Source organism: Lytechinus variegatus, chromosome 5, assembly GCF_018143015.1.
Source record: "Lytechinus variegatus isolate NC3 chromosome 5, Lvar_3.0, whole genome shotgun sequence".
NCBI classification, from domain to species: Eukaryota; Metazoa; Echinodermata; class Echinoidea; order Temnopleuroida; family Toxopneustidae; genus Lytechinus; species Lytechinus variegatus.
Window position 1 is genome coordinate 37,956,492 of NC_054744.1, and position 22,664 is coordinate 37,979,155.

General features: G+C 37.4%; 1 protein-coding gene across 1 annotated transcript in view; it reads left to right on the forward strand.

Annotated features, from left to right (window-relative positions):
* Window positions 1–4,716: 4,716 nt before the first annotated feature.
* The window catches only part of LOC121416081 (probable E3 ubiquitin-protein ligase HERC1), a 68,069-nt gene continuing 50,121 nt past the window's right edge, over window positions 4,717–22,664 (forward strand). The window contains 17 exon segments of the mRNA XM_041609533.1: window positions 4,717–4,852; window positions 7,993–8,970; window positions 9,467–9,562; window positions 10,172–10,363; window positions 10,972–11,139; window positions 11,766–12,003; window positions 12,548–12,691; window positions 14,252–14,379; window positions 15,095–15,239; window positions 15,819–15,990; window positions 16,238–16,372; window positions 17,092–17,257; window positions 17,982–18,107; window positions 18,598–18,810; window positions 19,395–19,547; window positions 20,128–20,266; window positions 20,629–20,820. Coding sequence (XP_041465467.1) covers window positions 4,850–4,852; window positions 7,993–8,970; window positions 9,467–9,562; window positions 10,172–10,363; window positions 10,972–11,139; window positions 11,766–12,003; window positions 12,548–12,691; window positions 14,252–14,379; window positions 15,095–15,239; window positions 15,819–15,990; window positions 16,238–16,372; window positions 17,092–17,257; window positions 17,982–18,107; window positions 18,598–18,810; window positions 19,395–19,547; window positions 20,128–20,266; window positions 20,629–20,820 — 3,388 coding nt within the window. The 5' untranslated portion in view covers window positions 4,717–4,849.

Below are 22,664 nucleotides of genomic sequence, written 5' to 3' on the forward strand. Positions count from 1 at the left end.
ATATTAACAATTTCTGCTTGCGCTGCGCGCTCGCAAAATTTGATTTGTCAGGTACCTATTATTTTCCTGTATTTCATAAAGTTCTCAAAATCCAGCTAGCACTGCACGCTCTCATTTTGATTAGTGAGTTATGTATATCTCAATATTAATTCTAAAGCAAACTACTTAAAATCACCATTTGATGACAATTAATCATAAATTTCTGCTCGCGATTTGCGCTCGCATTGATAGATATTAAACTCATGCATCTTATGCATATTGCAAAAGTGTTTTAAATGTCCAGTTTTCAGGCCATAATACTGATAGATTTCGCGCTGTCATGCTTAGGAAGAGAAATAGGAAGATATTCATCATTTTCTTATGATGACATAATGTCCTTATAGAATATCCCGGTCCTATGTCATAAACTCAAAGTAACAATAATGAAAAATATCAGCTCTGTTTTAACTGTGATCCTTTTTCACCTCACAATTTTTCCACAAAGTGCTTGCAATACAGAGCTTAAAGTGACCCCTTTTCAGATCGGAATATCATATATTTTTAGCTCGCGCTTTGCGCTCGCTTTATTGATTTTCATGATAAAAAAATGTATTTAGAATACCCAAAGTCTAGGTCGAAATCTGAAGCACACGTTTATTCAGATACGCAGCTTGTTCTCCATTTAAATCCAGTTTTAGATCACAATATGAAAAAATTGTCTGCTCGCGCTTTTTGCTCGCATTATTAATGTATGAAAAGTTTCCAATAACTTAACCTTTTCATGATTTACAAAACATGAATAGAGTGTCCAGAATTTTTCCGCTCGCGCTTCGCTCTTGCATCAGTAATGTTAAGTTTTTGTCTTATCCTTTCCACGATTACAAAAAGTGCTTAAAATTTCCATTATTCAGGTAGAAATGTCAAAAATTTTCAGCTCGCGCTTCGCGCTCGCAATATTTGAATGTTGAAATATGTAACGTCTTTCATGGCTAAGTTCAAGCAGTCCATAACAGGTACGTTTTCGATCAGCTCAAAACGTATATAAAAATTTTCTGCTCGCGCTCTGCGCTCGCATTAATAATGTATAAACTTGAATAGAGTGTCTCGTTCAGTAGGTCTAAATCACGAAATTTTTTGCTCACGCTTCGCGCTCGCACCAATCGTTTAATATATACCTATTCTGTTAAGTAACAAAAAGTGCTTAGAATTCCATTCCTTAGGTAAAAATGTCAAAAAATTGCAGCTCGCGCTTCGCGCTCGCATTATTTGATTTTTTTAAATATGTAGCGTCGTCATCATGGCTAACTGCAAGCAAGTCCTTAACAGTATATTTTCCATCAGTTCATTTCTGCTCCCGCTTCACGTTCGTAATAATTATTCACTTGCTTACACATCTTTTTCAGGATAACAAACATTGCCCAGAATGTTAAAAACTTTAGGAAAAAGTACACAAGATTTCCCCCCGAAAAAAAATGGCTCGCGCTTCGCGCTCGCATTATATAAATAAGGATTATGGTATTATATATGTTTATTCATAAGAATAAAGCTAAGAAGTGACTATTAGGACTACCCATTTAAAGAATCCAAAAATCCCGGCAAATATCATATTCGAGTGGCCGATCGGGGAAAATATGGCTGAAAAAAAATTCCGGCCCCCCCCCCTATTGGCGAAGGCTGGATCCGCCCCTGAAGAGTATTAGTATACTAATACACTAAGAACTCCCTACGGGTTTTGACGGTCTTGATTTACACAATTTGGCCCCTAAAAAAGTTGTCGACAGAACATAAGACCTCGGGGGAAAAAGCATACCCTAAACACGTTGGGAAAAAATACGATCAAAACCACCCTTTTTCTTGAAAATCTGTGTTTTTTATACATTAATTTCTTAACTTGTGCACCGGCGTCCAAAACTTAAAAAAAACCTTTAAACGCGTTTTTTTTTGTCACGCCGCATATTTATACAGCAATATATTTGACCCCCCCCCGTGCCCGGCCCCGGGGTCTAGGCCTACTTGTTGTAAATATATATTTGTTTATTATTTCCGGGGGGGCACTTCCATTGACGAGTGGATAAGCCATGTGCAACCATGGGGTCTGGTTTTCTGATGAAGTAAAACGGCTTAAATCTGAGTCCTTCCGCAGGGCACTTATCATTTTCATACAAGAATATTCATTATTTCTAAATGTTGTATATGTTTTAATTCATTTGTATGCAATCTTGCTTTTACCCTATTGCGCTAGACCTATTCACTTATTTTATACACTAGATATTGTATTTGCCAAAGAGCATGATTTGTAAACTTACTATTTAAACGTTATTTCATGCTATCAATTAAGATTATCTATATTGTAGGGGGGCTCCACCGTCTCCACGTCCCAATAGCGTGCTATTTCTGTGGAGTCCTTTTACTAATAGTATGACAATTTACCCTGTATCAATGTATTTTGACATTATTGGTAATACATATTGTAAATTCAGTTCAGTAAATACATAGTGTTGACTGTTGGGGCAAAAAGCTACATCCTTTATAAGACAGTTTAGTATTTTTATACCCTCGCAAATTTGACCCTAAACATGTAGCTTTCCGAGCGAAATACTTTTTTCATTATTTTGACACCCTTATTACGTTACGTACGTAACGTGCCCCGCCTTAAAAAAAGACATTCTTTTTACATGTTTTTTTTTTTTGGGGGGGGGGTCGCGCATGGTATCCACTCGTCAATGCATTAAGTGCCCCCGGGAATATTTCTTGAAACTTATAAGTCACGGGAGGGGTCCGAGCTAGGCCGACATCCCTGATCTGTTTATGCAGATCATTCATACAGCATTAACTCTGTACTCACGGCGGAACTAGGGTGGGGGCAAGGTCACCCCCCCCCCTTGAGATGCACAATTCAAATTTGTAATGTAAAATGCCGTTAAAACCGAAGTGAGCCCCCCCCCCTTTGAAAGAGAAGACTTTTTTTTGTACTTGTCTGAAGTTGATCCTCAGGAAATTGTGCCCCCCCCCCTCAGTTTCCCCTTTTCCTGGATTCGCCCATGTCTGTACTACAAGTAGTATAATCCTACCAACGATTGTACTTCATTTATTTTTCCCTTTTTCCCTTTCTCTCTTTCAACTTCTGCACGTGCCCCTCAAATTGCGCCTTCATAAGTTATAATTTTCTTTTAAATTAATGCTTCACCTCTACCTGTATAAAATGATGCAAACTCTCAAATTTGGGATCAAATGGTGCATATAATAGGGTCACAAAATATTGCCATTCTGCCGGAAATAATGCAAGTATAGGCAAAGCGATTGAGTTGAATAAAAAAAACCAAATGTGCCCCGGCCTCCATACTCATGAGACTGTACTTGTGATGCATTAAATTCAGATTCCAATTTGGGCGTGACCTTGAAGTAAATGGATTTTTTTTCTTTATTTCATTCTGATTAACCTTTTCTTCTTTTTTTCTGTTTGTCCCGGCCTCAAAGAGTGCCGTCCGTGCATGGCCGCTGCCCCCTTAGATACGCCACTGATAATATATCTCTTGAACAATTGGGCCTAATTTAGCCACATGGTGAAAGACTGAAAAAAAAGCAAGGGCACAAGGATGGGGAAAGAAAACAAACAAAAAAAGGAAATAACTTTTGTAGATGTCGGGAGAAAAAATAGAATTAAAGAGATAATTTCTGAAATTCATAGAATGAAAATCACCGTGTAATTTTGTTTTTCATTTTTCATTTATGTCCTCCCCCTTCTATTAAAAAAAAAACCAATCCACCCTTGTGAACAATGATAATTTCATTTTGACTTTTCACTTACATTCAATGAATACGAATTCAACCAAACGATTATATTAAGATTGTTGAATCATGCAAAATGATGTAGCCTGATCTTACGAATTCACAAGAGAGGGAAAAGAGCAATAACGAATCGAATGAATGGAAGATGCTGATCACTGGTGAAGATACACATCTTCGATAAATAATCGAGATGTAGGCTTCAAATAAAGATCGGTCAGCTGTTTATTTTCAGGGATTATTAACGGCAACTATTATGATATCGAAACAACAATACATGGTTTACTCCCAACTTACTGGGGGGGAGGGCTTTTTGGTTCCCTCGAGAAGGGGATTTTTTTTTGGTTGTCAAATTATTCGTGGACGAAATTACCAGAAATTTTGGTTGAAAACTTTTTTTTAATTGATTGTCAAATTTTACTCGGGAAAATGTGCCCCCTTTAAAAAATCCTCGATCCGCATCTGTATCTATATCATTTTTACGACTATAGACCTATTCTTATTTTCATTATATTTTAGAATGAAAATCTATGTATTTACTGTTCGAACTTGAAATCTGAAATACATAGTCCGAAAACTCATCCCCAATTGATCATGAACCCGGCAGTCACTTTGCAGCACCAGATCAATGTATTTTTATAGGCTTAAAGTGTCATGTCGTGAAAGCGGAAAAAAAAGGATATATAGCAGCACTTCCCATCTAAACGACGCGGCCGGGGCTTGAATTCCGACCCATTCCGACGCTCTTCCATCTGACCATATCGGTCATCATCATCATCATCATCATCACCATCATCATCATCATCATCATCATCATCATCATCATCATCATCATCATCATCATCATCATCATCATCATCATCATCATCACCACCACCACCACTAACACCACCATCACAACCACCCACCATCATCAGATCTGCGCTGAAAAAGAGCAGTGCCGGCACGTAGCTAGGGCGCCATCTGTTGATAAAAGGACGTCAACATATCTTCGTCCATCCCACTTCGAATCTTTCGGGAAGGTGACAAATTTGCTCATATGGGAGGTTAAAAGTAATGTTAATATGGTGATATGTTCAGTTGAATGGTAAGTTCTGAATCATAAATTGGATATATGAAATTGATTGTAGTATTGGTAATATAAGAATTTCACATTTTTAATTTTCGTGAAGCCGACTAACGTTTGTCGTTAGTCTGGTACGGTACCGGTACGTACGGTACGCCCGGGTACGGTACCGGTACTATTAGACCGAAAGCTTCGGTCTCTGTTACGTTGGCTGTTCCGCTGTGCGCTGAACTCCGTTGGCTCCACACACCAAATACATAGACCGAAGTTCTAGTTTGTTCTGTACAGGGACTCAATGACAATGCCCGGCCATTAAGCAGGGTGACCAGATTTCACAAAATGAAATACTGGACAATCGACAAAAAATGTCAACAAAGAATTTTGTCTGAAGGAGAGCAACAATAGACATTTCTACTTTGATCGATGAACAGGCTTCGTCCTACAACATCGTTGGAGTAAACTAAACTAACTAAACTAAAGAAGGCTACACAGTGTTACACCTGTGTAAAATTATAAAGAATTGAAAGGAGGGTGAACAAAAGAAATAATGAAGGAGAGAAAGAAAAGACGAAAGAAAAGAGATGAATTGAGAAGAAAGAGAGAAAAAATTAAGGGGAAAATGAAGGAAAAATAAAAAAAGGAATAAAAAAAAGTTAGAGTAAAGTAAGTCACTGTTTTTTCCCCGTTTTGGTGCATTTCAGGTCAAAACGGAATAATAACTTTATTTTGGTACAGTTCTTTTTATATATTTTTATGAAATACAAAAATCGATGAGCCCTGTCGGGGGGATTTTGCATTGTTAATGGTGGCTGCACAATAGTGAGTCGTCTGTGTACGAGGAGGAGAAATTTAAAAAAATAAACAAAATGTTTAAAAACTCCTTGAAACAGACAGCTGCCAGGTGTCTAGTAGTACGGTACGTCATGGTATCGTACCTCAAGCGATGTTCATGCAGGCTCCACTTCACATCTTTTACACTACGCTCCACCTAGTACCCGAACTTCGAGGTCCAAATCTCGCTCTGATACTCTGAGTGGCAAAGGTGGGAAAAAATGCATATTTATTGTAAAAGTTATATGTCGAAACAGCATAAAAAAATAAAAGCTTAATTTTTTACTTTACACCCTAATTTCACTCCATATCCATCTTCCGGTTAGCCTCAAAATTGGTAATTTATTTAGAGCCAACATCGAGTTCCTCACCCTTATAAATAATTCGCTGCCAATTTCAAAACATCGCATGCGCGAGGGTCCGACATCAGGAGTATGGTAGCGAGTTATGTTATACCGAGGGTTTTTTACCTGACTGCTAAGAAAGCACGAATGCCTGTGAGCAAGCAACCAGGGGACCAATGGCTTAAGGTCCTCCCCGAGGGACCTAGTAATGAGGATAAATACCTTACCAAAGGGCACTAGGGCACCACTTGGGAATTGAACCCGGGTTACTGGAATCCGAAACCCCTGCTCTACCCATTGAGCCATCGGGCCTCCCAAATCTACCATAAGAGAGAACCCTGATGGTTCAGGTAGGTGCAGCAGTGTAGCAGTAGTAAAGTGTAGTGCACTTGCTCACTGCAACCATCCTGCCTGTGGGGAATCTACAGGTAGGACTATGGTATGCCAATTAATGCCGTACAGAGCACACGCTTTAAAAAATCATCCCTTTTGTGACCAAAGTTACTAATTGCAATTTACTTTTCATTAGTAATTTGGGAATAATTTTTGTATTCAACAGAGCGCTCAAAAACTTTATAATTTTGGGCATACTGTGGTGTACGCCCTCTACTGGTGGAAAGTAATGTGGCAAGAAAATTTTCATTTTTTCAATCTCTATCTTTAAATAAGAAAAAATAATTCAAAAAATCAAATTTACTGAAGAGCTAAGTTATATGATGAATAGCTGTTTAATGAAAACTGACAGTGTAAATATTCAAGCATTTTTTCCAAAGAAAAAGAGAAAATAGCCAAACATTGCCACCCTTATTTTGCCACACATGGAGATGTAACGGAGAACGAGGTTACATCATAACCTTGTTCATTGAATGAGTGGTAGTGCCATGGCAATGGCAACACAGTGTATCTGTGCAGGCAACGACACTGGTACAGGTAGTGTGGCACCAGGTGAGGTCCCCCAAGTGTGCGCAGTCCCCCTTGTCTGTGCAAATGCATACACTACCTGCAAGAATTTAAAAAGAAAATATGCAACGACCACAAACTTTACAGATGCAATGCATTGAAAGGTATTCATTAAAAAATCTCACTCAAAATGGTGGAAAAATAATGAGTTTTAGGCATATCATGTGACAGCCTCAAAATGCAGCCTTTCTCATCAAAATCCCTGAATCGTGTGTGTAGTGAAATGAATGGATGCGCAGACATAGGTCACCTTGTTTTTATTCAATCTGAAAATGGCTGGCCTTGGGTTTTTCCAAGAAAGTCATACAGAGTCTACTTCTATTTCTTTAAAATTATTATGAGATTTTTGTACACTTACTCTTTAAGAATGTCAGGAATATTATCAACCAAAAGTTTCCATGACACTCTCAATGCGGCAGTGATCAGACTTTGGATTCTAAAAGTAAGCCTTAGGTACTTGGTAAGATGCCTCTTGTCGCTGTCAGCGCTAATCATGCTGACTGCAGTTTCAAATCAGTTGACTTTAAACTAGTTTCCCCACCAAAAATTGTTCACAAATGTCCCTCAAATACTTAACTTTAATCACATTTCAAGGTCAATACGCCCCCCTCCGCTTTTCTGAGTATCGCGATCGGGATCGGCTGTATTTTGGCTAGATCTCGACGCCTTTGTTGAATTCTTAGTCAGACATTGCTTTGTCTGACATGCTTCGCTTCACCATAGTTTTTATATGCAGTTAGCAATTAAAAGATCTGCCTTGCTTCATAACAGATGTAATGGTTTCTGATTATTGGTTTAATTAGCACCATATTATAAAAAAGGAACTCCTCTGAAATGACATTAAAAACATTTAAAAAAAAAATAAGAATATGATATAAAAACATCACCTACCTCAGCCTGGTTTCGCTTAGATGGCCAGGGTTTCTGATGGTGCTGCTATATTCACAGCCTTAATTTGGCTGTCCTTAAGAAAATAATCCTGAATTGACATGGCTTTTTGATTTTTTTTTATCTTACATTAGAAAGATTTCTACATGGTGTGAAGCCAGGCGACACAAGTTGATAAGCAACATGACAGCAAATCTTCCAGTCAAGTTGAAATGGATGGAGCATATGAATGCTTCGTGGGTGGCAGAGGACTGGGCTAGAATAGCCAGCCGAGATGGAGTAATGGAACTCTACTCTCGCCTCATCACAAACAAAGAGATCATTGGTGCTCCCCGTCACACCCTCCACCTACAGGGTCCTCAGCTGCCTGATTTTGAGCGTGAGTTGCCCTCCACGGAGGAGCAGGAGCATTTTTTAGAACTCCTCCTTGGCACGCAACTGGGTCTAGCAAGGTCTGTCTGCACTGATTCTCCATTTTCTACCACACTGCGGAAACGCCTCCTGGTCCTGCGAAGGATCTTTCATTCTGTTTCTAGCAAATATCATGATTGTGAGAAAGTAAAGCAGCAGCAAAAGCTGCAGCAGGCTCAGTCAAGAACAGTTGAAGAGAAATCATGTGGACAGTGGGCTCGTTTTGGCACAGATGCACTGATTGAGATGGGCGTCAGGACCAGCCTTACACTCCTCTTTGCGCTTCTTCGTCAGAACTGGATGCAGCCACCTTCGACTGGGGCACCACATCTTTGCAACGACGTGCTGCTCACAGCTAAAGATGTGGTTATCTCATTGCCCCCTCTCTCGCTTGCGAACGAGAGCAAGATTCCGCCCCTTGGTACAGAATGCCTGAAGCAGGTTACCTCATTCCTGAAATCGGTCACCATGCCGACGTCTGGTGCAGACCTGATGGGGAAGAGAGTAGCTTGTGAGTTAGTTTTAGGACTGGCCAGTCAGAGAGGATCTTTACAGCATCTCTTAGATTGGGTAGAAATGGCTGTGGGAGCATCAACTGCAGCAGCTACCCAGGGACTTATGCCAGGACAAGGAGGCCCAGAACAGAACAGTTGTATTTCGTATGACTACTTCATGTCTGTACTAGGACAGATGAGGAAAGCCACGGTGAGTTTAACATTTGTAAAGTTACTTTCTTGTTAGTTGTGGAAGGTTTTTTTTTTGTTGCTTTATTTTTGTATGAATTAAGACATAAGAGAATTCTTATAGTGATGATGATGATTTTGCTACATTTATAGTTTTTCAATGATAAAAGGCCATAAATTATGTTTGCTTTCATCTAGTTTGATTGCTGAAAACTAAATGATTTTTTTTCAATAAATGCTTCTTCACTCTGTCCTTTAGATCTTATAATTGATAAACATGCATTCATCAAGGTAAAATTACATGACTTTGACTGAACAGGGTACTCAGCATTTCTTGACAGCCAAGCAAAGCTCATCATTCAGCATCTACTATAACTTTCCTTGGATATATTGTATATTGTTTTGGTCTTGCTTTCTTTTCATTCATTCGATGTAAAAAGAGTTTCAGTATGTCTGTGTTTAGTGCTATTTTCAGATGTTGCAATACCAAACACATATTATTTTTCATACTTCAACAGGGGTCATCAGCTGAGAGGGGGTCTATACTTTCTGAAATGCAGAGCACTCAAGGACTATGTCCTCTTTATCAAGCAGCTCTTTGTCTTATTGAAGAAGTAAGTGCAGAGATTCAAGTCAGCATCCTCTTTCCCTCTTTGTTATGAAATTGGCCATAATTTTGTTTTTACTCAGAAGTGAATGGCAACAGGGTACAAATATATTCACTTTGATTTGAAGATCTATGCAATATTTCAAAGCATATCTCATCTACTTTTAAGTGCAAATACTGTAGTATGAAATTTCAATTCATAATTATTTCTTTTCAAAGTAATTGAAACTAGAATTCTTACATTTGCGAATATACAATGTTGCATTGAAGAGCAGTGAGTTATTCCAAAGTGGAGAGTTTTTGTAGAGAGCCTCAGAAGGAAGAACAAAACATAAGAAGATAGAATTTGATACTTGCAGTAGAAATGTTTGTAGATTTTGTGCTCAATGTGATTAGGTTACAAAATTGATACAAAAGCATGAGCTGTATTACTCTTTCGCCCATGTGCTATAAAAACTTAATTATAATATACATGTAGAACCCTGATAATTTCACTTCAAAATTATGATCTTGTGTTTCAAATGAAGCTTTGAAAACTTTTCTTCATAAAGCAAACTTGAAGTTTAATTGTCAAGTCTGACCGTTGACAACAACTCTTTTCTTGTGATCCATGTAGGTTGCAAGGCTTGCATCGGAGTATGCAAGGACCTGCATCAGTCCTGAAGATAAGAAACCAAACAGTCTGGTGGTGTCAGAGAACAGTGAGGTGTTTGTATGGGGTAGTAACAGTAGTCACCAGCTTGCTGAGGGTAGCCAAGAGAAGATCCTTCTACCGAAGATGGCTATATCCTTTGCTGAGAGTCAGCAGGTGGGTTTTTCTTCATACAGTTTTTGGTGCTTTGTTTGATGCCTGTTTGATTTAGTTTTATTCTTTGTTCCACACAACATACAAAGCAAAAATAACATGGTGTATTGAAGTAATATAAACAGAAAGAACAGTTATCTGAAATAAATGTATTTATTTTATTATTCAAGATATAATTTTTGGTTTAAAATATATGCAGTTTGGAATGCACTAGACCACCATCATGACAGTTAGGCTTGAATGGATGGCCACCTCAGAGAGGAATTAGGATGGCATTGTAAGTCAAATATTTGTGATAAACGTAGATGCCAGTCTGGTAGGTGCAGTGAAAAACATTCCTTAGTTTTCGATAAAGACAATCTTATCATTATAATTCTTTAACCTAAAGTCACAATATATTTTTTTCTGATTGTTTTATAGAAGGTCATACCAGTTTGTATCAAGTTGATTCATAATGGTTTACTCTTTTCATAACAATCAGAAAATATATGTCAAATTTAAAAGTATCAAGAGTATATCAGTGCACATGGCCCTGTTCCCAGAGTGCTCTTCCTCCTTTGTATTTAGTTCCTTCTAGACCATTTATTCCTATCCTATTTACTCCTATGCAGATTGAAGCCGGTCAGTATTGCACATTCGTCATCTCTTCGGATGGCTCAGTGAGGGCTTGTGGGAAAGGGAGCTATGGCAGACTAGGTCTAGGTGACTCTAACAATCAGACACAGCTCAAGAAACTCAACTTTGATAACAGCATCATCACAAGAATATCATCTTCAAAGGTTGGTTGATCTCTGGCGGTGAATTGCACTCTTTCCAGATTCTAGACAAGACTGTCGTGTTGTGTCCTAGATATGCAATATGTTCTGTGTATACTTATTATACGTAAGCCATTGAAGTCTTTGGTGTGTCTGTAGTTTGACAAATGTGGCATTCCTGTTTACATTGAATATTGTTTTCAATAAGTCTACTAGATTTGAATTATTTAGATATTAAGAAAACTGTTTTAACTATTACTAGTTCCAGAATATTTTGATAGTTTTGATTACCAGAAAAGCTGGTACTGCCATAAGATTGATACTTGATTAAAGTGGCAGACGGCAGGTGTCCCCTCCCCCCTAATTTTTAATGGCACCCTCCGAACATGGTGTTTACTGCAAAAACCTCCATTAATCTCTCCACCATATAAACCCAAGAATTATTTCATTATGTTTTCATTATCCACTTAGGGATTCTTATTGAGACTTTTTGCAAAACTTCATGAATGACTTGATTATTGCTTTTTTATTTTCAAGTTGTTTGTAAAGCCACACATGTTGACATAATGTGTAAAATATAATTTGATGCTAAACTTTAGAAATCAATTCACAAGCAAAGTTTACCATTTGTTTTAACCCCTTTTCCCCAGGGATCAGATGGCCACACCCTTGCGCTGACCTCAGAAGGTCAGGTTTTTAGCTGGGGAGATGGTGACTATGGCAAGCTTGGACATGGTAACACATTGACCCAGAAGTACCCTAAGGTCATCATGGGTGTACTGACTGGGAAGGTTGTGGTGTGTATCTCTGCTGGATACAGGCACAGTGCTTGTGTTACAGATGACGGGCAGCTCTACACATGGGGTGAAGGAGATTATGGAAGATTGGGTAATTTATTAGGTAGTTTTATTTTATGATGGAGTGTGTCAATACATGTATTGCCTCACTAAAATGATAATATTTAACTCTGATCATTATGTCTGTCATCACTGTCTATGATTTTTAAACACTATTCTGCTGAACAAATAAGATGTGAGGAAATGCCATGAGACACAACATACAAATAGACTCTTGGTACTTCTCACTTTGTCAACATAACGATGAGGAGTTGCATTTTGACTTTTAATGATAAAACATACTTTGGGTTTCTTAATGTAATTAACATTTTGCAAATTTCAATATGAAATAAAAATCTAGTAATAGTAGGATGTACATTTTCCATGCAGTGGAATTGTGACATGTCTGTCTTTAACGGCTGATATTCCAAAAAAGACCCTTTTTTCTGTTGTAAGACATGCAATGTCAGTGCACCTCATAGGCAGATAAGGAAATATTATACCTAATTTACTTCAGCTTCTCCCATAAGATTGAAGAAATTCTAGCCAGACACGTCAGTTGTGTAATTTACGAACTATCATCCTCTCTTTGCCAGGCCATGGTGATAGTAACAGTCGGAATGTACCTACCCTTGTAAAAGACATCAGTAATGTTGGTAAGGTTGTGTGTGGTAGCTCCCATACCATAGCCGTGTCACAGGACAGTAGAACAGTATGGTCCTTTGGTGGTGGAGACAATGGTAAGTAAACTTATCATCACTGCTTTCAAATCTTCCCCAAGGAGAGTAAACAAATTTAGAAAGAACATGCTGTTTAGATTTGGTTCCGTGGTCATTTGAGAAGGCTAAAAGTGTGCAGTTTCATTTAATTTTGATCCCAGGATGGTGCAATAAATATCTTATCTAATTAGAATTTTGGCCACTTGGGACACTTCTTGAAAACAGCAACACTGAGAGAACATCAGAAAGTCAAATACATGTATTACATTTTCAAAATGCCCCCCCCCCCCGAAAAAAAAAAATGTTTTCATTCATGACATACTCTGTCCAAACTGAAATGTCAATGCAGAGCAAAATTAAGGAAGTAAAAACCAATTGTCATTTTTTGATGATTGTGGATATTTGAAAAAAAAAAAAAAACTGAAATATAATTATTATGTTGTTGATATTTGCTTATTGGTAAAAACCTTGACAAATTGCATTATCTACATGTTCAATCCTTGATAGCCTTTGATGTACAACTATAATGATGTATAATGTATAACTCCTCACTCTCTGTCAACCACACTTTTATTTTACTGGACACAAAATTTCTAAAGAGCTTATTGGTGTTGGTGACTCTTAATCTCTAAACAAGCAAAATCTGACAGCAACAATCCCTAGACAAGACTTGGCTACCTGTCTCTGAATTCCTTTGTTCTCGTTGAATTATAAAGGGACATTAATCCCCTTTGATTGTGTCCCATAAGATTGTGCCTGAATGTTGCTTGCAGAGACTGCATGGTCAAATGCTGCTAAGTCTTTGTTAAGCTTTGAAGCTTGCAAGACATGTGTCTAAATCTGCTCTTTAAGAAATTGTATTATTTAAGTACAGTGACTCCTGTCTCCAAAGACCACTCATGGGGAAACAGAAAACAATGGTCCCTGAATGTAGTGGCCTTCATGCATAACTAGCGTTCCTTAGTACATTGTTCCTATGAGAATAAATATTAAAGGGAAAATAATAATGAGTGCTTTACTTCAACAGATCCTTGTAAAAAGGTTCTTCTGGTTTCCAGTTTGACTTGGCAGCACTGAAAGTGCCCCCCTCCCAAAAATAAACAAACAATCAACTTAAAAGTTAATGGGCTTAGGCATTATATCTATTGAACATTAGTCGTCAAAGTCTGAATTAAATTATGGTTGTTCTTGAATGAAACATTATTATTACATTATTCTAATGGGGCATTGCAAGAAAGCTGTGATCAATTGCAAGTCAAATTTAGGTCCCTAAAATCAGTCACAAGACTGGCAATTAATTGCAAATCCACACTTGATTGCTGGTCTGCTTCTTGCATCTATTGGTAGAAATAAAGTTTGTCTAGTTATGATTGATCTATCACTTCTAGATTAGCAGCAGAAATTTGTGGTTGATTGCAAATTTTTTCATGCCACATTCCCTTACACTTATGATGCATGCACTATACCTCTATTGGTTCCTCAACCCATTGTAACAGTGAGCTTTCGATCAGTGTATTCGACTCACCATGAATAGAGAATTATGGAGTCAAATGGTTAATCCTCTTTGTATCCCTATTGAAGGTAAACTAGGCCATGGAGACACAAATAGGATATACAAGCCCAAGATAATAGAATCATTGATTGGTTTATTCATCAAGAAGGTTGGGTGTGGTAGCCAGTCTTCATTGGCTCTTACATCAACAGGACAGGTAAGACTTTAATAGGGTACTGTTACACAGAGCTTAGCTATTAATCGTATAGTTGATCTGTACACTTGATTGCACATACTTGTCAATGTAATCAAGCATGATATCAGCCCGATCATCAATTGCTAAGCTTTGTGTTGCAGGGCCCAGGACTATGTCATAGTAAATGCAATTTATCCAGGGTTATAATTACTTATGGAAAGCCTCTGACAAAATAATTTATATGTTCAAGCACAGTGCTTCAGAGAGATTGCATAAATGTACAATGGGACATACAATATAATTATTTTGTATGTTTTTGTTTGCCATGGACAGTGTGGGCCTATAGGGCCTGCGATTCATTGTGACAAAATATGATGTCATTGGTTTTCCAAAGTTGAGATTGATATGAATTTTAGAAACATCAATCTTGAATGAACCTGTCAAGTTTTCTATTATGTCTTCCATATCCTCTGCTTCCAATTACATAGATGCAAGTTAAATGAATGTGAGCATATATGTTTACATCTGATCACTTCATTCTGCACCTGATACTGATTAATTAAAAGAAAATAAAGTTTAAAAAATATGAAAATTTATCTCTGTTAAAAATGTAATGTAGGCGGGTGCCTGTCAACTGTAAGAATTACTGCCTCTTGACAAACCACATAAATGAAAATACAAGTACATGTCCTAATTTGGCAACCATTTGTCCATCTTCTGTTACAATTACACAAAGGTGTATGCATGGGGCCATGGTGCCTGCCTTGGGTGTGGATCATCAGAAGCCATTTCGCTGAGACCCAAACTTGTTGAAGACCTCCAGTTTACAAGGATCGTGGATATTGCCTGTGGGGACAGCCATTGCCTAGCACTCACTCATGGTAAGATGACATTGGAGACATTGGGAGATTTTAGGTTTGGCATTTTTGCTGCTGGTGCTGTTTGAAGCATGATTTAGATACCCTAATCTGAGTCTACAGTAATGACCCAAATGACATTATAGAGTGCTCAACACCTAGTGAGATTAATTCCAGTACCAGCTTCATTTTAAGTTTGGTGCTGAGCTGATGTAAAAATCAACCTAACATCAACACAGAAAAGTCAACATTGAACGTCAAATCATTCAGTGGTTGTCAGGCGGGTTTCAGTTTCATTTAATTTGATTTTTTAGTATGCAGTCACCATGTATATATGCATCCTGGTAATGTAGTGATTGAAAATTATCTTTAGCAGTTTTAAAGAATTTGCAGTTGGTCATCATTAAAAAAAAAATATACAAGAAATGAGCATGATCATAGAGAAAGCATGGAAACAAATTATGTTGTCATTCCCGAGTTGAAATAATGCAAATACCTTCCATAATTCACGTAAAGTGTGCCTATACACAATGGAGAAATCACCCTAGGATTAGATTTACTTTGCTTTATCATTTAAAATTATTTTTGTATTTTTATTTTCAGATAATGAAGTATATGGCTGGGGCAACAATGCTATGGGTCAGTGTGGTCAGGGGCATACTACTAGCCCCATTACAAGGGTCAAGAAAGTGGCCAGTCTAGAAGGAGTGACCATTCACCAGATATCTGCTGGGACCTCACACAGTGTAGCGTGGACAGCGCTGCCATCAGATAGGTAGGACGACTATACTAAGTCTGAATTAGTTACGAGATATTTTATTTAATATTATTAATAATGTTTAAATAAGCCCCTTTGAAGAAAAAGGATTATAATGAATATTCATCAGGACTTTGAATGAGTCAGGAGAAAATAAAAAGTGATATGTTCATTAAAATGGAAAGTGATTAATATTCATTATTATTTTTGAAAAAATAGAAGTAATGAATATTCCTGATAAATTTATTTGTATTTCTTTCTTCAGGCAAGTTGTAGCTTGGCATCGTCCATTTTGTGTTGACCTTCAAGAGGGTACGTTCTCTCACCTGCGATCGTTCATAGAGCATTACTGTGAGGGGTTCAGTGGAACACAGCCTCCACCCCCATTCCCAACTTCCAGGTAAGTGTGATGCAACCATCCAACCTCACACCAATTGGAAAGTTCTAGAAATTGTGATATCTTTTTTTTAGAATGTAATATTATATTCTTTACTTGGAGAATTTTTATGACTCCACCCATCATAGGTGGTTACAGGAGGCATTAGGATTTTGTGTAGATTGAAGTTCTGTTTTATGTCATTAGGTGAAATGGCACAGAGTTCATTATATTTCGTAAAGTACACCCCCATCTATTTTAGAGCAGGAGATATGGGGCCCGTAACACAAAGCTTAGCAATGATCGTAGAAAATTTTTATAAGATTGATTCCATTGACTACATTGTACAATCAATCGTAAAAATCGAGCGTACGATTAATCGCTAACCTTTGTGTTATGGGACCCTGCTCTGAAGCTATTTTATCAAAATCTCCTGATTCTGCTTGCATTCAATCTCTCCTGCCAGAGATATATCACTGCATGTCCTAAAATGTTCTTTAATCACTGTTACACTATAACTTGTAACTTTAACAAGTGTGCTTTAGTTAATTCCACTGGAAATGTTCAGTTGAATGATCTATTATCATTTTTAAAGAGTAATATTATTCCCTCGTGATATTTTCAAAATGTTGAGGAAAACAGGTATTTGGAGCTATGGGGCCATTTACAACCTGTTCAGTTATATGCAAATAATTGTGACTTAACAACCAATGATTTCTGTTTCTGATCCAATTTCATAACAGAGAGCATCAGCAGTTTGTTTTACTCTGTCTCAAGTTATTATGCACTCATCTTCAGCTTGCATTAGCAGGAGGCCTGACTGCCAGTGTGCTAGGTAACCAGGCTAGGCCATTACGTCATCTTCTATTCCGTCTTATCGATGCCAACACACCTGCATCAATACAGAAGGTTAGTCTATTGCATCCAATATTTTTTTTGTCCATAGCCACATTCATGCTAGGTATTTAGGTTTTGATGGGAAATTGATTTTAAGAATTGGCATGAGATTATTCTTGGTGTTTGATGGAGGCATGTACTGGGAAATATCAAACTGAATAGTCACACACTATTCCAAACAATTTAGATCATCACATCTTATTTTTCTTGATTACATTGTCCCCATAATAAAGTTTTAAAATGTGTTGGGTGGCTGAAATAGAAGGTTGGGTTCACGGTATTGCTAACCATTCAGTTTTTAACTGAATTTTCCAGTTTTGGATGTTTCTATTTCCCTAAAACTGAACGTTTAGATTTGATGATTTTGGGACATTTGGCTATCCATACTTGCATAGTGTGTCAATTAATATTCGTATTTTTTTTTAAATATAAACTTCTGTATTCTGGTTGAGCAAATTATAACACACCCATAAACAGTAATTCTTAAGGTATGCACCAGATTGCACAATTGTAAGTCCAAAAATGCAAAATTCACACAAGTTCAAGTCATCATATGCATTGTACAATGTATTTTCCTGACTTTTTTTATTCATGCAATTGAGTGACTTGGTTTTTGTTAGAAATTGACTCTTGCTTAGTGATGTACACACATGGGTAACTGCCTCAGAAGCCTTGGAGTGTTGCCATGCATGCCAAAGTGAGTGACTCAAATGTACTTAAATTTCATTGCAAACAGGCTGTGAGTGATACACTCTCTATCGGTGCTCCCCTACTGCTACCCCCACTCAGAGAAAGAATGGAACTATTACATTCATTACTACCACAGGGACCTGATCGCTGGGACAGCCTATCCAAGGGACAGGTAGGCTTCTATTACTCCTTTTCATTACTAAGAGTTGTGAATAGATGATTCCTGGGTAAATGTACACATGAATTATTGTATTTACTGTAGTGTGATTTATACTTATAATAGTTGTATTGTGAATTTAGTCAAAGTGCAGAATGCGTTTATTTGTTTGTTTGGAATCTTACAACACAAAAGTATACAATACCCACTCTTACTGACAGATACATGTACTTAGCAGGTAAATGACAGACATAATTATTGAGAATGAAAATTAGATTGAAAACCTTATACAGAGATGCCAGTCTTCATGCGTTTGTCTGATTTCAGGCCCTGTATTGTACAGCACATGTTCGTCTTTAGTAATTGCCCTGGCTCCTTTTTCAGGCCAAGTGAGTAAAATTTACTGGCATCCCTTTGTAAGTGCAGTTTTTGTAGGCCAAAAATGTATTACAAATAAAAGTCAAAGACACATTTTAATGTATTAAAATTGTAATCTTTGAAACAGCGAATGCAGCTAGGTATCGTCCTGACAAGCCTTCAAGAAAACATCCATGTAGCTTCCTTACTGGGGTTCACCTCACCGTTAGAGGGGGAGCTCAGTCCACCCCTGGAGGGGGACAGTGGGAGTGGCATGTCCATTGGGGCTTCCCCTACTGAAGATACTCACTTGGCTGAGGTCCTCATGAAGACACTTCTGAGGAATCTTGGATATCACACGGTATGTTTCAGATTATACAATGCAAAGAGTAATTTTATAATATTTTGTAAACCTGTTTATAAAGAAGTTGCGATTAGGAAACTGTTAAGTTTAGGGGAGAATGTAGTACAGAAATGAGATTATGTGATCAATGTCCCACTGAAATAAAGTGATAATGATAGTAATAGTCTGATAATGTACAAAGTGCTTAAAGCATAACCCTTTGTGGACAGATTATCATTGCCCCCATCATTTAGATTCAGTCATTCATTGCTGCACACACTACGCACATTCTCCAGAATGCCAGAACTGAGAAAGATTATATGACTTTGTGGTATTACTGTAGTATTACTAGTAGTAGTAATATTAGCAGTCCAATTTTCCAAAAGGTCCATTTTAGTTTCTGAGAGATTACTTATTTTGATACCAGAAACATTTATCATGTACACTGTATTATTTTATGAAGAAACACACGTTTGACCATGTTTATTTTTCAATTCTTTTCGATTTCATTTTCTTGTCATTACTACTATTGCAATTTATTTGTAAAATTTGTTTTACCCAAGTCATTACTATAACTTCCTTTTATATGTCCTGATACACAGGAGCAAGCATTTGGTGAGCTAGAAAAGAACAGTGATAAACGTCAACCATCCATTACTTGTGAAGATGGAGCTCCACCGTCTCATCTTAGAGAACTCTTATCATCACTTCAGAAACATCTACTTGCTTACTGTCATGCAAACAATAGTAATGAGGTTTGTAGCGCCATGATATTGCTTGTATTTTGTATTCAATTATCACCTACTTTGATTTTAGTATGATGATCTGTCATCTCCAAAGTTTATCATTTTTAAAATGTTAAAAGGGTAGAATTTACAGTTATGCTATACTTTTCCTCTGTTTATGCACTGGATCTAGCTTAATATATTTGTTTTATGGCTTTCCATTTTCTGCTTTGTGAATATCTTCTTAATCTTATGATTTAAGGAAGATGCCCTTAGTTTGTCTATACTTTCATTTTGAATTTGCCTCCGAGATATAATTTTCAAGAGATATTAATGAAAGATAATGATTTTTTTTTTATTTACAGGTATGGCCCTTTTCAAGCAACTCTTGATTATTTTGTGTGATAATTTGCTTTGCTATCCCCATTTTGGATTGTTATGTTTGCTTTTGAAATACTTTCATGGGTATTTGAGTGTTTGTCCTGACTAGGTACTATGAAACCTAGGTGTCGTAAGTTACGGGTATTAAATCACAGTTAATAACTTATGTATCATCAAAATTTCACCCAATTTATAAATGCATCACTTTATTCACTTTTGAAACTTTCAGATTTCATCTAGTGTCAGTCTTTTACACAAACACCTATGCCTTCTTCTGCCTCATGCTGTGGAAGTTCTACAAAGATCTACAACTCTACTGAAGCAGAGCGGGAGCAATGCCTCTCAGGCAGTTAGGAGCAAGCTAAGAGGTAAAGTTTACATACATGTACCAGACACCGGATGATTTGTCACCAAAATACGAAAAATAGCCCTTATAAGTTTGAAAAGAGGTATATGTCATTGGGGTTGACATGTCCTTATCTTACAAGAATTAGTCTTCTCAAGTTGCATAAACGTCCCTGCAATTACATTTCACCTAGCTCAACCCAAAATGTTATTTTTGATGAACAAAAGAAATAAATATCCCTAGACACTTTTTTCTTCTGAATCAAAATTCCCTGTGCCATCACTGAACGGGGATGGAGTTGGGGCAGAGTTTTTTAATACAGCAGTCTTCCCTGTTGTGATGCTCATTAAAATCATTGCTTTTCCCCTAAATCTTTACCTGCAGATGTGCTGATGAACTCTGCTGCTGGTTCCATGCTGTCGCACATTCTCCACTCCTTGCTCCTCCTACCAGTGACAGTGACACGCCCTCTTCTTCATCATCTCTTGGCTCTTCTACCAGAGCTTGATAAGCTCAATCGTCTCCTCCCTGCAGCAAATGTCCTAGAAGAGCAGGAAATGGATTGGCCCATGAGGGGTAGGATATAGCAAAAAAAAATTTAATTAAGGAATTAAGTGACATGAAGGAAATTGAATTAATTAGCCAATATTTTTATAATTCAATCAGTATGCACTTTTTGCAGTCAAAACTTTGTAAATATTTAACTAATCATTCTAAGAGGATTCTTTTATTATTTGTAATACATAATAAACTGCATTTGTATCTATGTAGAAAACAATAAGGTTTGTTCTTTTTAAGGGGATATCATTTAATTTTCTTGCTTTCTTTTATCAAAGTATCCCATAGTAGGTCACAGTTTTTGATATCATTATAAATCTCTCTCGATTTTCAAATTATACTGCAAGTAGAAGTGAGATTGCTTCCTTTATATTGTGATTTGGGCCCATCAAGAAAAATAATTTACATTTCCTGCTAAATTAAGATGCATTGACCTTTCACAGTAGCTTGTGCGATCGTTTGCGATCATTTGGTCACAATACATGTATATTAGGCTTGGGAGCCAGCGCCGGGTAATCGAGTCTACCCGATTCTCAATGCCAGAGTCGGGGAGTCGACCCTGATTTCTGGAGACTCGAGTACCAAGCGGCGGCGGTTCTGAGATAAAGGGATTCGAGTCTTTGCCATGCTCTCTCATTCATGGACGAAAATCGGCCCCAGCGTCGACTCCCAGCGCCGAATCCAAGCACTGAGATAAAATAAATGTGGAATTTGGAGCCGAAGAGTCACATACTTCGAGCAGAACGTTTCTCTGCTTGGAGTTGGAGCCTGCAGTATACCGTGTGCATTAGGCTCAGTGTGCATGACTGCGTGTGGTATGGGGATGCATTGTGTGTACTGTGTATTTCTGTGTATGTGACTGTAAAATGCCAGTAGAGACCACGTGCGTTGTGTTGAGCGACACTTGTGATTGTATCATGAAAGTTAGTGTATTGGGATTTGTGTGTGGATTGTGTGAGAAGTTATGAAGGTGTAAGATTTTGGGTGACTGAATAGATGATTGCCCCCCCCCCTCCCATTTATGTACACTCTCCAGCCCCATGCCGATCCTTCCCCCAAAGCTTCTCTCTCCTCATTCCTTCTTTTCTTCCAAACTTTATTCCCCTTTTATTCTTGTTAATTTCTCCTTTTAGAAGTTGTAATTCACTACGAATTTCATTATAATTTTAATGAAGTGTTTATCACCTCTTGTTTGTTTATAAATAATTGTATATCTCTGTTCAAAATAAGTTTACTTTTCGTTTTCCTTATTTTATATGAAGCATATACCCCATGTTTCGAAATCAATGATAATCTTCAGGACATTAAGTCTCCTCTTTTATTGTCTCCCCTTTGAATTTAAATGCATTGATAAACAAGCATTCTTTATAATACTATGAGATATATCTTTATTTGCATATCGCTTTGAGTGAATATCATGTTTATTAACCATCCTTTATACTTTTATTAATGATTGAAACGTACACATAAAACTACGCATTTTACAGTTTGTTTGAACAGTAAAGGTATTGTGGGCTTCGAAGGTTCTACTGTATTTTTTCCTTTCCTGAATATTTCTCATCTGGAAAATGTCATTCGAGAGTGTCAATAAATCTTTTTTGTGGGGAGGACAAATGAAGTAGTTTGGAGGAGATAACCCCAGTGGAGGGGGTGTTTAGCAAATAATTTCGCTTTTGTGGTCATTCCCTCCTGTCAGTTGTTCATTAAGGATTCTGATAAAATACACTGTTGGTCATTGTCTCATGAAAAAAATTCCTTAGAATTTTAAGCTCCATCTTCCCTTGGTTATTGATATTTCCAAGAGAATGATGCGTTATCAAACAATGAAGAGTTGTTTTGCTCTAGTCAGTCCAGACACCCGC